This window comes from Ammodytes marinus, assembly GCF_949987685.1.
Source record: "Ammodytes marinus genome assembly, chromosome: 14".
In the NCBI taxonomy this organism is placed as follows: Eukaryota; Metazoa; Chordata; class Actinopteri; order Uranoscopiformes; family Ammodytidae; genus Ammodytes; species Ammodytes marinus.
Window position 1 is genome coordinate 18373569 of NC_137218.1, and position 15237 is coordinate 18388805.

General features: G+C 39.8%; 2 protein-coding genes across 3 annotated transcripts; one reads left to right on the forward strand and one right to left on the reverse strand.

The window, feature by feature from the left end:
* Positions 1-1165: 1165 nt before the first annotated feature.
* LOC307261021 (uncharacterized protein) lies at positions 1166-8992 on the forward strand (the record flags this gene model as incomplete). Its single annotated transcript, XM_080041458.1, has 9 exons — positions 1166-1342; positions 2606-2671; positions 3213-3349; positions 3441-3613; positions 4634-4699; positions 6831-7078; positions 7457-7522; positions 8263-8396; positions 8481-8992. 9 exons carry the CDS (start codon positions 1166-1168, stop codon positions 8674-8676), a joined length of 1263 nt encoding a protein of 420 aa, XP_079897584.1. The 3' UTR covers positions 8677-8992.
* A 265-nt stretch (positions 8993-9257) lies between these two features.
* On the reverse strand, positions 9258-14940 carry slc25a15b (solute carrier family 25 member 15b). 2 transcript variants are annotated; one of them, XM_080041088.1, is made up of 7 exons: positions 14689-14940; positions 13471-13572; positions 12951-13209; positions 12544-12681; positions 11617-11792; positions 11338-11496; positions 9258-10381 (listed from the first exon to the last, which is right to left on the reverse strand). In XM_080041088.1, the coding sequence occupies exons 2-7, from the start codon at positions 13523-13525 to the stop codon at positions 10263-10265; spliced, it is 906 nt and encodes a 301-aa protein (XP_079897214.1). In that variant the 5' UTR covers positions 13526-13572; positions 14689-14940; the 3' UTR covers positions 9258-10262. The 2 variants fall into 2 exon arrangements, with proteins under 2 accessions (XP_079897214.1, XP_079897213.1); XM_080041087.1 differs by having other exon boundaries at positions 14684-14940.
* Positions 14941-15237: the final 297 nt, after the last annotated feature.

A 15237-nucleotide genomic window follows, 5' to 3' on the forward strand; every position in this document is an offset into this window, starting at 1 on the left:
CCCCCCCCCCCCCCCCCCCGGAAGAAAAATGTTAACCTGTCAAAGTAAAATGTATCAATCTGGTGCATTTTGAGAAGAAAATTAAGGCTAAATCAGCTGTGTCCTATGTGAGCTATTTAGTACTATTTTCTGGAATGATTTGGAGACACAGAATCACCAAAGATTAGGAGCCTATATTGAACCATTAAAAAAAAAATCTACATTTAAAACATTTTTTTTTTGAAAGACTGCCATGCGATCTACCCACAATGCCTTCGCGATCGACCAGTAGATCGCGATCGACGTAATGGGCACCCCTGGCCTAGAATTTGGGAAGTCCACTCTGCTGGTATTTAATATTTATATTTAAAGGTCCCATCCAGACAGGTTTCATGCAGGCTAAAAAAATAAATAGTAGGCTCAGCCAGACCTAATTCTGATACTTATTTCTTCTTCAAAGATCTTCGATTGCCTTGTTGAAGACCCTATAAATGACATCTACTCCATGTCCCTCATCGAAAAATACTGAATATGCAAACATATTTTTATTTAATAAGTTTAACTGGAGACGACAAGAGGTCTTAATATAAGGTGCACATGGATAAATGCAGCACATAGATGGTGAAGCATCCATGTCAAGTAACCATGCAAACTCAATTTTCCCAGAGGAGCCCTATCTGTGCCCTTCACAAAAATACACTTTTAAACTTTACAATTACATTTTAAAAATACACTTTTAAACTTTACAATTACATTTTATTGGGGTTGAATCCCTATACTGTAGTAATTTAAGTCAGTTGTGTTCTTCCTTAACTCCTTGCTGGTTTGATGAAATGTAAATGTAGACACCTTGGTTAGAAAGCAAGTCAATTTAAGGGTTTATGTTTTTGTAAGACAACATGATGAGGGTATATTCAAAAACAACCACCAATTATGCCTACTCTACTGTCTATGAGTTAACCGAGGTGTATTGATTTTCTCCCTACTCAACAAGTTAACCAAATAAGTGACTAAAGTACACACAATTTCACCATCACTGCCCGTACAAATATACCTTCCTTTCTTTTGATGAAGTTCAAGTGGGACGTCTCTTCTGATCTCTAGCAAACAGGAAGGCTTCATGCAAAACTACTCATGAACCAGAAGTTTTACAACAGTTAGTCCGTTTTGACGGTGAGGAGAGAACATGTGTACTGGAAAATGTTCCCGTTTTATTTCTTTTACTCTGTTCCCATTGGTGCTCCTGTCCATCATATGTAACATAGTGTTGTTCTTTCCCGGCTGGGACGTCAAGTATGCCCAAGATGGACACATTACTGAAGAGGTCAAGTACATGGGGGGACTTGTTGGAGGTGGTATATTGGTGAGTAAGAGCTGTTTTTTCTCTGGCCTGTGTAACGATTATGACTCAAGAAGAGTACAAGTTAATGTATATGGGGAACTTGGGCGGTACCCACTTTGTGTTACAGTTAAAAAAAGAATAATTGGATATTGGGGGAGACTGTTAGAAAGTAAAGAAAGTAAACTTAGTAAAATCATGTACAATCAGCTACACAGCTTGCATAGCAGCGGTGTGTATGCTTCAACCTGGGTATCACAGGTGAAACAGATACTGGATGACTGCGGGTTGTCATACATCTGGATAACACAAAAATACAACAACATTAACTGGCTGAAAAGAACTGTCGAGCAGAGGTTAAAAGATCAATTCATGCAGAGGTGGCAGAGCGAGCTTACAAGCATGACTTCCTGTGACTTATACATAGAATTTAAACAAGAGTTTAATTTAGAAAAATATCTGTTGTATGAAAATCAAAAGTCCAGACAGGCTATATGCAATTTTAGAACCAATAACACCCGAATACCTAAAGTCACAGGAAGATACAAAGGGCTGGAAAGAAATCAAAGAATATGCAACCTCTGTGATTCTAATTGTGTTGGAGATCAATACCATGTACTTTTTGAGTGTGAAAATGTGGACGTAATGTATTATAGAAAAAAGTACCTGCCAAATTATTATGTTTATTTTCCATCCATGACCAAACTGATTTTGCTTTTGAGGGCAAGTAGGCCAGGGGTTATTGTTAAAACAGGTGCCTTTTTGAGAAATGTTTTGCCATTGTTTAAATGATGTTTTTGTTTTGTTTTTCCTTGCCGTGCACCATTGTTTTGTTTTGTAATGATTTCAGTTGAATTGTGTGCTCCATGTCATGTGCTATGGCCGTGAGCCGTAATAAATAAATAAATGAATGAACTTCTTTCTGAAAATACTTTCTGGCTTTATACTATATTTACATTTTATTTTGCAGTGTTTATCTCATCCATGAGTCACTTAATCGAGGAATACCTCAAATCAACTGCAATATTCTTTAGATTCAACCCCTGTCGCCTATAGGATATACTCTCCCAAGCCACATTTGGGTCCTGACTGAAGAAAAACATTTCTAAAAAAATAATGACCAGTTTGGCACCAATTCCTCAAAACCTAACTGAGGATTGACCTCCGTAAAGTGCTGGATTGTGTTTTAACATTGTTTGTTGTTGTTGTTGTTGCTCTGTTGAATACGTTGTAAGCAAATGCTGCATCTACAGCAAGTCACTGTGGACTAATGGCTATCCCCAACAGGTGTTGATCCCCGCACTTTACATCAGCTTGACTGGAGAAGACGGATGCTGTGGCAATCGCTGTGGGGTGAGTCATAAAGAAGTAGATGGTGGCTGTGGTCAGTGAAAGATACTGGAAAAAGTAACAACGCAAGCACAAGCACAATACATTTTTATTATTTTGTCAAATGATTATTTAATGGGTTTTTGCACTCAACTAAATGCAAGTGTTTACGGGAGGTCTGTAGAGCTGAAAATTACTCAAAAGTAATATGTATTACAAAGAGAAAATGTGCTGTGTAGGCCAAGGTTTTACTGTGTTTTTACTGTGTCATATCGTTGTTGTCTACTGGTTAAGCAAAATGTAGCACAATGCCCAAGACAAATTTCCTTAACAGGACAATAAAGTTTACCCTGACCCTGACCTGACCCTGTATGATGCTGCATCACCGTTGCACAACTTGAGATCAAGATCAAGCAAAATTATCTGATAACAGCAGCTCAGTGCATTTCTCCTTTTCCGTTTCAGTGCATTTCTCCTTTTCTGTTTCAACAGACCAAACACTACTGATATATAAGTGCCATGTGAAAATAATATATTTCAACACCTTATCATTTAATTTCTGCAGATGTTCTTATCAATTGCATTCGCTGCAGTGGGCGTGGCTGGCGGCCTCTACAGTTTCGTCGTGGCAGCGCTCGGCTTGCAGAATGGGCCCCTCTGCAAAGATGCTGATGGTTTATGGACCACACCTTTCAAAGACAGGTGACAAACAGAAGTTACTTTTTCTGATGCCATTCTAAACATTATGACATTGTGGTGGTTATTTGTAAGCGTCTTCTTTTTTTTTGCACAGCAATGGAACCTACCTGAATGACCGGATGTCCTGGGCAGATTGCACAGAGCCTAAGGACGTGGTGCAGTTCAACATTGGATTGTTCTGCACTCTGTTGGCGGCCAGCTGTCTGCAGTTGTTGCTCTGTGCCGCTCAGATGATCAACGGCCTCTTCGGCTGCCTGTGTGGGATCTGCAAAGAATAGAAGGGCCAAAGACAGAAGAGGTCTTCACACTTCCCTTTTTGCATGTTGTTCAGTGTATTTGCATCCAGATAATTCTCTTCTCACATAGTTTGTGTAACTTGAGAGAACTTCAACTTCAGTTTGATGTGTTGATTGTTTTGTTGTGTGTGCTTGTGTTTTCACTTACAGCAACTAGCCTACAAGTTTCCTGATCAGCTGGTGTCCCATCATTTGGATTCGTTACACAGCTGAAGACTGAGAACATCACTTCTCACTTTAAAACTGTTGCCTCTAAAAAAACTTTTTTTTTAAAACTCGTATGTGTATGTCTTTGCACTGCTGTAATGTTTTAGGGTACATTACATATAATGCAATAATTCATGATAATTATACGGTACATTTGAAATAAATTGGATTTAAAATATAAGCTGATGATCTCCTGTGTTGTTTTGTTCCATGTTATGCAACATTTTATGATATTTACCTTTTGGCTAATTGTAGCTTTAAAACTAAATAATACCGGGTTCCCCTATGATTTTACTTTTAATTTAGTTTTTTTTCGTAACTACAATAAACATAACTATGCTGCAGAAGCATTTATCCATGCAAATGTTCTGCTGTTATCTCACATGGTAAGACATTTGGCTGAGTTTGGCTAAGTTTAATTTATTTACCAGACAATCATTTTAGACCCAATAGGCCAGGACAGAGAGAAGTATAAGTTATATTGTTGTTACAACAACGATGATCATCACTGTGTACTTCCTAATAATGGGGCCACTTGCAGGGGCAGGTGATGTCCCTGCTACAGAATGACCTGGCTTTATGATAGTAAAGTAAAAACATTTCTAAAAAAATAATGACCAGTTTGGCACCAATTCCTCAAAACCTAACTGAGGATTGACCTCCGTAAAGTGCTGGATTGTGTTTTAACATTGTTTGTTGTTGTTGTTGTTGCTCTGTTGAATACGTTGTAAGCAACTGCTGCATCTACAGCAAGTCACTGTGGACTAATGGGTATCCCCAACAGGTGTTGATCCCCGCACTTTACATCAGCTTGACTGGAGAAGACGGATGCTGTGGCAATCGCTGTGGGGTGAGTCATAAAGAAGTAGATGGTGGCTGTGGTCAGTGAAAGATACTGGAAAAAGTAACAACGCAAGCACAAGCACAATACATTTTTATTATTTTGTCAAATGATTATTTATTGGGTTTTTGCACTCAACTAAATGCAAGTGTTTACGGGAGGTCTGTAGAGCTGAAAATTACTCAAAAGTAATATGTATTACAAAGAGAAAATATGCTGTATGATGCTGCATCACCGTTGCACAACTTGAGATCAAGATCAAGCAAAATTATCTGATAACAGCAGCTCAGTGCATTTCTCCTTTTCTGTTTCAACAGACCAAACACTACTGATATATAAGTGCCATGTGAAAATAATATATTTCAACACCTTATCATTTAATTTCTGCAGATGTTCTTATCAATTGCATTCGCTGCAGTGGGCGTGGCTGGCGGCCTCTACAGTTTCGTCGTGGCAGCGCTCTGCTTGCAGAATGGGCCCCTCTGCAGAGGGGCCATTTGAGCTGAAAATTACTCAAAAGTAATATGTATTACAAAGAGGCTTTATGATAGTAAAGTAAAGAGAAAGAATGAAGAGACTAAAGTGTATAGGGCACACTTTCTCTAACGACGCAGCAGAGATCCACCAGGAAGTAACAAGAGTGAGTAAACAACTGAGGTAATACATCAATATAAAGACTAATCATTTACTATGCCAGGTCCTGCCAGTGACACATTATGATACAGGTTAATCATCAGTGAAATGATGGAAATAGTCTTGAAGTCGCCTACAGATTGATCCTTTTTCATACCGTAGTCAATATAAATTCATCCACAGCTTACATATCCTGTATTGTCTCTATCACTACATGTTTTCAATGAATGTGTAACATGGCATAAAAAAGGTATAATCTCTAAATTACAATGGTTGTGATACTTTTGTTAGTGATGGTGTATTGAATCAAATAAGGGTCCAATTCTTATTCTTCAGAAAGAGACTCCCAATTCATGAGTCATATTTACAACATGATGGCTAACAGTGCCTCTCCCTTGGGAAGAATGGCCCCTCCTCTCGTTTTCTTTCAAATCTCACATTCTTCCTTTCATTCACACAATGTGGAAAAGGCTTCCCTCAACAGCTATAGCAAGTGAAACTAGAGGGAACATAGCCTGCCAGGGGAGTGTTTCACCTTTCACCACTGCGGCCATCTATCAATGTTTTGCAGTCAATGTCAATGACACATTGTTCTTGCTATTTTGAGCATGCCGCCACAGGTCCAAAGTCCACCGTGTCATGGTCCGGCAGTTACAATGTCAATACATTACATAGATACAGTGAAGGTGGAGTTAAAACCCCATTAGGACCTTCCGGTAGCACTTTATATTAATGTATTAATAATTATAGCAACTAATAACAAATTGAGATTTAACAACAGTGTGGGTTTTTGGAGGGCTGATGACTAAACTTAAAGGTGTACCTTGCAGTTTCAGGGCGAGAGGGATTTGTTTACATTGGCAGAGCCTGCAGTTAGTTAACAAAACACATGTACTCTACATGTAATTCTTAGTATTGAATAATTATATCATCCTAAATCAAACACTGAATTATATTGGGAACCTGGAACCAAACGTAAGACTATAATATGTGTGTAGACAAATGTGTGTGCCCTGCTTATGTAAACAACAACAGTGAAACAGTAACTCTTAAGGTATTTTTCTAACTTCAAACTGTGAGCAAAGTGATTTTATTGAGTTAAAAGTGTTTACCTTAGAAAATGTTCACTTCTCTGACACACTCAACGTTACATAGTGCACATTTAACACAGGTGAGTAATAGGTGACCCTCAGTTGACTGCCTGACTCAGATGACCTGGATCAATTAATATCCTTAACCAAAAAATGTGCAACTGGACCTGCTCAAGCTCAATAATACAAACGCTGTCTCTCAAAGTAGTTACCATGGGGATGAGTCACAAGTACTTGCAGCCTATCCCTGGCTGTGTTTGCCCATCTTATCTCCATGTCACTCCACCTCCCACACCCTAACAGTACTCACAGTACATACTTCCTGGCTCCAGCGACAAAATACAGTTCCCTCTTTTGAGGCAGTTTCAAAGTGGAACTTGAAAACAAGAAAAGGAGTTGAGCTATAAAGCGTACAGAAGGAACATTTTTTTTTTCACTTATTTTCCCCTGCAGCTGTCAGTTGTTTTTTTCTCTCGGAGGGGAAAAGATGTGTACTGGAAAATGCTCCCGCTTCGTTGCCGTGACTCTGTACCCGTTAGCCCTCATATCCATCATCTGTAACATAGTGTTGTTCTTTCCCGGTGGTGAAATCAAGTATGCCCAAGATGGACATATTACGGAGGAGGTGAAGTACATGGGGGGACTCATTGGAGGAGGTTTAATGGTGAGTGGTCTTCCTCTCTTCTCTCTTTAGCCTGTGAAGGGTGTGACTCTCCCCTGCAAGCTGCTGTGAACTTTGGATTGAAGTATAGAACTGAAAAATACTGGATTTATAGGCCTACTGTATATAGTATTTTGAACACTTCCATGTTGTGCTGTATGATACTCTCATGAGACACATTTTACTCTGACACGGTTTCAAACTTCCGATAGAGTTAAATAAGGGTTAAAGAGGCACTCCACCCTCTTCTGCAATGTCGCTTTAAAAATGTTCTACAAGCTTTGAGTTATAAACATAAAAGGTGCAAATACTGAATTGCTCTGATTGAATCGAATTGAAATTAATTATTAGCCTCATGTCAACACTTCTCTCTTGCCCTAGGTTTTGCTCCCAGCACTTTGGATCCACCTAACTGGGAAAGATGGGTGCTGTGGAAACCGCTGTGGGGTGAGTCACAGTCAGAGCCACAACATTGTTTCCAGGCAGGCGCTAAGGGGAAAGATATTAGGGGCTGGCCTACATTTGAAATGATTTACAATATCAAAGTACACAGTAAATTCAACATTAACACAAACATACACTTCTCCAGCTAAAGTAAAAGTTTGAACTTTGTACATTTTTTAGAAAGTGATTTAAGAATCTGTGGAAATAGAAATGGTTAATCCATATAAAAAGATAAATATGTGGCATTGTGCTGCATCAGTAAACCCACCTTCCTCGCTTTTAGATAACACAGGACAACAGCACATCTCTCCGTCTTGATCCATAAAGAAAATCCTAAGTGTTGAAGACCATAAAGGCAAGAGGCTCATTGAAATGTGCTTAAAGCTCTCATTGCAACTCATTAAAAAGTATTGCATCACTTCAAAGAAATACTAAGGAAAACCTATTAAGGAACAGAATGGTTTCCCCTGTGGTTGTTGAGGAGTTGATGATGAGAAGTGATATCACACGTTTGTGCTGAACCACAATGACACATGTTTCAGCATGTTGAGTTTAGCCTGCAGTTCCCCTAGTCACTGTGGGGTGGGAAAAACACACAGATTTTCAGAATAAAATGTGAGGAATGCGAAAGGAGAGGCAAAGTGGACAGCTGACAGTCTGTTCCTCCATACGCATATAAATACTTCATTCATTCACTCAACTCAATTACTTCTGACCTTTGCTTTTCAATTCCCTTTCTGCAGATGTTCTTATCAATCGCATTCGCTGCAGTGGGTGTGGCCGGCGCACTCTACAGTTTGATTGTGGCGGTGCTGGGTTTGCAGAATGGGCCCCTCTGCAAAACTGTCATCTTTTGGAGCACACCTTTCAAAGACAAGTGAGTAACATTCCAAATATGCTTGTGTGGAGTTTCTGAAAAGCTGAGATCATTGATCAAATCTCCCCTTTTTTGATAATATAGTGACCATAAATACCTGACTGACGACACACTCTGGGGATTATGCACAGAGCCCAAGAACATTGTGCAGTTCAACATCGGATTGTTTGCCACTCTGCTGGCCACGAGCTGTCTGCAGGTGGTCCTCTGTGCCATTCAGATGATCAATGGGCTCTTTGGATGCCTGTGTGGAACCTGCGGCAACAAAGGGGTTATCTAAACCGAAGCCAGAGTCTGAGCTAGAAATTAAAAGAGTTAGTTGTCTTTGTTGCTGGAACATCTTTATTCAGACACTTCTCAGATAAGCTCCAGACAATATAACCTTCACATTTCCCTCCCCTTTTTTATACTCACAGTGGCTTTGAGTTCCTGACAGTTAGTTGACTGGCACCCCCTGCTGGAAGACTTAAGAGTAGCGTTCCTGGCTGCATTTGCATAAAATATTTACTTTATTATTCGACTACAGATTTTTTATTCTTTCTAATGTGTATTTCTTGATGCTTGCTACTGAATTATAATAAAAAAACATAAAAGTTTGCAAAGTTATTCAGGTATGTTGTGAAAATGGCACAGAATGCTTTTTAAATGGTTAATTTTAAGTAAATAGTTAAAAGAAAATCACAAGCTGCTGATCCATTGCTACAGCTCTGTGTTGTGTTGCTTGATATCTATTTTTTTCACCAGAATATGAACTTTTTGGTTTGTTGTTCTTTAAAAAAAATAAAATAAAAACAGGACACAGTTCTTCGTCTATGACATATTTAATGTAGGTTGTTGCATTGTTACATTGAATATAACGATATCTTTATAAAACATTTCAGTGTCATCTCAAAACGTTGTGTTCTAAAATACTAGATCGAAAACTAAAATCTATATTAAAAGGATAATGACTGCGGTTTCTGAATTGGCAACTACAAATCACAGGAAAAACCCTGCACTTGGAATGCAGCGTGCAAATCTGAGGCAGTTGAGATGGGACTTTTTTTTACTGACTTAGATATATAAAGGCAAAACGTAGAGATTTAAAAAGGCAACGGCTGGGTCCCAAAAGACAGTCAGTATGATTACAAACAATACTAAGCTCAAATTTGAAGCAACTGCTGGCTGTGTTGGATGTTTCTTTCGAGGCAGATGAAATCAGTTGAGACTTCAGTCACAGCACCTTTGGAAAGTCAACCTGCTCAATGTGAATAAGCAAGCAAATGTTTTGGCATATATATATTTTTTTAACCAGATATTTATTTATTTATTTTTTGCTGAGAATGATTCTATTATTAAAAACCAGTAATCACAACACATTTTAGGCAGTGCAATGACCAAAAGTAAAGTGTTAAAATGAACGGAGTGGTGTTCCTACCCATACCTGCATCAGGTAAAGAACGATATTGAAATGACTGGCAGAGAAATGTATTTCTGTGTGGATACAACTTTGTTGAGGTAGAGGTAAAAACTAATTAACTGGAGTGTTCACAGTTCCTTATAAAAGTCAAGTTTGCTCAATACTGTGCTTGATATATATTTTCTCATATACAGTATTATATGTTTGTCGGTTACATGTCAGCGACAGCATTTTCTGAGTGTTTAAATCTAAAAAACACATTAATATTAGGATTGAAATGATTTATACATTATCAAATGTTTTTTTTGTCATTTGAAAATAAATGGAGTGTGGCAGTTTTAAGTTAGCTTCCAAAATAACAGGAACTGACCAAAAAAAACAGAAAGATCCCACACATAATACACGTCACTGGAGGTTACATGGATATTCTACTTCACTTTCAGTCCAGCGCTCCTTCAAATCCTAGCTCAGTCAAACTGCTTCATCATGAGCTTCCGGCTGACCTCATAACCCAGGAACAGTGCTCCGTTAGCAGGGAAGGTGCGGATCATGGTGGGGGTAAGACCGGAGTAGAGTGCCCTCACACCTAAACAAAAAAACAAAGCGCTTTAATGACATTCAGATTGATTAAGAATTCTCACCCTGTAGGGAAGTGGAAGCTTCGAAATGATGACCAGGAAGCGTCATATATAGGCTGTGTTCGAAAAGCCATACTGACGTCCTCCCTCCTACATACTCAGCATGTACACTCCATACTGTCTACTTAACGATCAATTGTGTATACAGAAGCAATACATTATTAAAAAAAAAATTCCATGCCGCTTGAATAGACATTCATGCATTGTGGGGCGGTTGAGTAGGAAAAGTATCCTATCGATCCATACACAAAATCTTCACGGAAGTTAGTACTCATCCGGGCATTTCTCGTCAACACAAACTCGCATACACAACCGTCACATACTCAAATTGACATCAAAATGAGTATGAGTAGGACGTGAGTATGGCTTTTCAAACACAGCCATACTCTTTTTCAGGTCTAAGCTTGCGGCTTAACAGTGCACAACTTCCTCTGGTGCACTTTAAAAAAAAAGCACTTCTTGTTAAAAGTGGCGTAGCGGATAGAGCGCATACCGTATTGGCTCACGCCTTCGTTGCAGTGGTCGCGGGTTCAAATCCGACCCGTGGAACTTTACTGCATGTCATTCCCCCTCTCTCTCTCTGTCTCACCATTTCAACTCTGTGCTGTCTAATAAAGCTTGAAAATGCCAAAAAATTATCTTAAAAAAAAAATGATCCAGAGCAATGAATTACTGTTATCAACAAATCACGTTTTGAATACTTTAGCTTTACATTTCTCAGTAACTGATAATAATGTCAATAACAGGCTTTAAAATTAAACTTTATTTTTAAGGTCTTTTTTTATCTGCCTTTTGAAAGTTTACATAATTTCAACATGAAATGCATTATTTATATGTTTTCAACCAAACATTTTACAACACACCCCAAAACAACGCAAACATCAAACCCCCCACTATTAACTACCTTCAGTACGAGCGATGGTCATGAAGGTTTTTAAAAAGCCTTCCTGTTTGCCCATCATAGACATGACCTGGATCCGAGACTTGACACAGTCCATGGGATAGACCACCAGCCACAGGCACGCCCCCCCCAGACCTCCACTGAACATGGTTGGAGCCACACCTTCAACAAACACAGGGGAAACCCAAAACATTTGAGGTTAACAGTTTCAATAAATACAGTTAATGGGGAAAATGTTGTGCTTTGTGTCGGTGCGGGTGAAACATTTTATTTTCCCGCTACCTATATCATCTTTTTCACACTTCATGTGCTCTGCAAAGTGGGTGCGGCAGAGCTCGTAGGCGCCGAAGAAGCAGAAGTAACCGGGGAGTTCTCTGGCTATAGTGGGAGTCAGGCCCTGGAAGAAGCCCTGCGCTCCCTCATTCCTCATAATGGATTTAATGACCGACCACACTGTGCTGCAGGCGGAGGAGAGGGACGTATGGCTCAGTCAACGTTACACACGTTACATTAGCATATGCAGATTTATAGGTCAAAAACTATTTTTTTTATGCATGACTACAGTAATGAACTAGAACTACTGCGTGGTGTTTATATGCCTCCGCGAGGTTAACAATTGCTGAACAGTGAAAGTACAGTGGTGGTAAGCAGTGATTTAAAAGGCACATGAGAAGGTCACTGCAACCGGCCAGGCCGCAGTAACATTTAGATAACGTTAGATACGATAAGTAAACGTTATTGTCCACATGCAATGGAAATTTCTCTTTGGCATTCTGGGACATAAAAACACAACGAGAAAAATATAAATATATATTCCAGAATGGTTGACTACATGGGTTAGCTAAGTCACAGTGACCTTGACCTATGACCTCTAACATATAATCAGTTCATCCTTGAGTAAGAGTGGAAGTTTGTGCAAAGTACATGAGATTCAAAGATAAATATTGCGGTCATAACAATTGCGATCACAACAATGGACAAACGTACGTGCGTTCGTACATACGGACAACTCAAAAACATAATGCCTCAGGCCTTCGGCTTTGGCAAGCAACACAATATTTTATATTTCATTAACTATAGACACTGTTGCTTTGGGCTGCATGTGAAATATTAAGTGTATATGTTATATATATATATATATATATATATATATACTCTTCATATTCGTATATATAAATATCAAAGTTTGAATGTTTAATAACCACCTACTTTTGGCCCTTGCCGATCATCCCTGATGCCTCCATTTCATACATGGCTTGCAGCCGACACTTGACAAGCTCCGTAGGGCAGAGTACTAACGAGGAGAAGATGGATGCTATAGAGCCAGCGCAGGCTTTCTGCATGTCACTAAAACAGAGGACAGAGGGTAAAACAGACAGTTGGTGATCTCAAATGTATTCTCAAGGTAAAGCCTCCTTTCCACTGAGCGGTGCGGCTCGGCCCGCTTTTATTTGCGTTTCCACGGTCAAAAGTATGGTAGGGTCCCAAAACAAGAGAGCCGGAAACACAGGCCAGATCTAGCCTAACGTTGCTGACTCGAACCGTGCTGTGCCGACCAGAATTGCACCGCTCAGTGGAAAGGTGGCATAAGGACAGCCTGGTTAACATCACGCTACCTCAGCACGGCTTCATTGTGCAGTCCGGCTGTGAAGCGGATGACCTGCTGGCAGAAACCGTAGCTCATGAAGAGCACGGAGTTCTCTGCGATGTTGGCCATCAGTGCGGGCGTGGTGCCCTGGTAGAGGCCACGCAGGCCCACTTGTCTGTAGGTGGTGGTGAAGCAGTCGATGAAGCCCCGGTACAGCGTAGGAAAGGTCTGCATCTTGACCTTTGCTGTGTCTAGAGGCTGCCCGCTGAATACACATGCAGCTCCCCCTTGGAGGAAGACAGCGGGAAAAAAAAGTGTCAGCAACAGAGCATGACTGTTACTAAAAACTACGGCACAGTCAAACGATTACTCACAACATGTGTGCAGTTGAGGAGAGTGATAAGAATCACAGAGGGATTAACTCCACTGAGCAGTTTAAACAGACAATGGAAACAGAAAGAGAAACGAGCCGGAAAAACACAGGAGTCATCGAAATCTCCAGCTACGTGACGTCACACATAGCATGTAGACACATTAGCCAACATTACCGATGGCTCCTGCAGACAGGTCAATGACAGCCTGGACCGCCGGGTGGGGGGCCATGATGTCTGTCAAATTGTCGCAAGAGGTTTTCTCTTTCTCACAGTTACCTGGGTAAACAAAGAATACAAAAAATAAATGACACTAGAGCCTACTACCTTAACTCACAACATACACTGCTACACCTAACGAGAGCAGGCAGCTGGGTTTTAAAGTTCACTACAATAAAACCTGACCTAAGTTAGGTAGTTATTAATTGCAGGGAGGTCAGAATGAACTGTCATGTGTAATGAAATGCAACTGTAGAAGTAACTTTACAATAGGCATTAGACACATTTGCATCAACAGAAACTGGAACAATGTTGAATTGTCTTCTTTTCCATTTTTACCTTCATATGTATCCAGTGTATTAAAAGGTGCACTATGTAGGCCTAACTGAGGGTGTTTCAAATAAGTGAAAAACATCTAAGGCATATTCTCATTCCTGAAAAAAAAAACTTTCCTCACAGGAAAATGGGATACCTTATACCACTGTTATAAGTTAGAAAGCTGTCTGAAAAGTTTAATTTTTATGAAATTGTTGTTTACAGCAGCAGGGCCCACAGTTTTGTTCTGGTCTTGCATTTGGTTCCAGCTGCCGGAAAAATAACTAGTATTCAATACTAAGAATTATATGTAGGCCTAGAAGTGTTTTTTGTAATAACATGTTGTTATGTAAACAAATCCCCCTCCCCTGAGGCTAGTGCACCTTTAAACGTCACTCCAGTCTCACTTCATACTCTAATTATTCACAATAATTAAATGTCAGTTTTCTTTTCCAATGAGGAGCAGTATAACTTTTACTGCTGATGCAATAGTTACTTTCTTACTGTACATTTGGCTGTGGGTAACACAAGGTAAAGCCTACCAGGTGACTGACAAAAAAGTCCATTCTTTGTCAAATATTTAAAAAATAAAATGCATAAGCTTTAAAACACTGTATCTACTGAATGACACGGTTAGAGACCTACATTAACGGAAAATGGTTAAACGAAATCTCACTTTAACAGATAACGTAGCCGACCGACCATGCGACGTAGCAACATCAACCCTTGGAAACGGTCAGAGCCCTTTGACAAGTAGCGTAAGTTTAAAAAATAAAACATTTAAGTAACGTTAACGTTAAAGGTCTTAAAGCTTAATAGATAATTGGATAGTAATAATACTTTTAAGAAAACGCACCTTACAGGAGAGCTTCGACGAGTTCGGCTGGTAGCATCAGAGTGTAGCCTCCGGTGGGTCAACGCTGTCAAACATAGCGTCGTCTCAAAACTAACACAATGAGCTGATAAACGCAAGCATTCCCAGACACGGGACCTACTTGACACAATCTTGATTGGACAGTCAAAGACAATTTCAGTGTGATCACATTTGTAACCCCGCTATGTGGCTGTTGTCAATGAATGGATCGGGCCATCAGCGATAAATAGATGAGGAGTAAAAGCCAATCAAGCCAGAGGTTGTTTCATGCCAACAGAGATGAGTACAGGCACACAGAGCTCCCACTCTGCTCCAAATTCCAGGGATCCAATCCGCCTTTGCGTTACCAGTCCTCTCCATTTCACGTATTTGTTCTCTGATTAAATGTAGGCCTACGTTTACGAATACTGAAAGTCATTTTCAGGACTTTCGCCCCGGATAGAGGTTTTGTCACACACCCCACGTTGTTCACTGGGGTCATATTAGTCTATAACAGTTGAGATATTATCCGCTAAATGAAGCGCATACAAAACTTT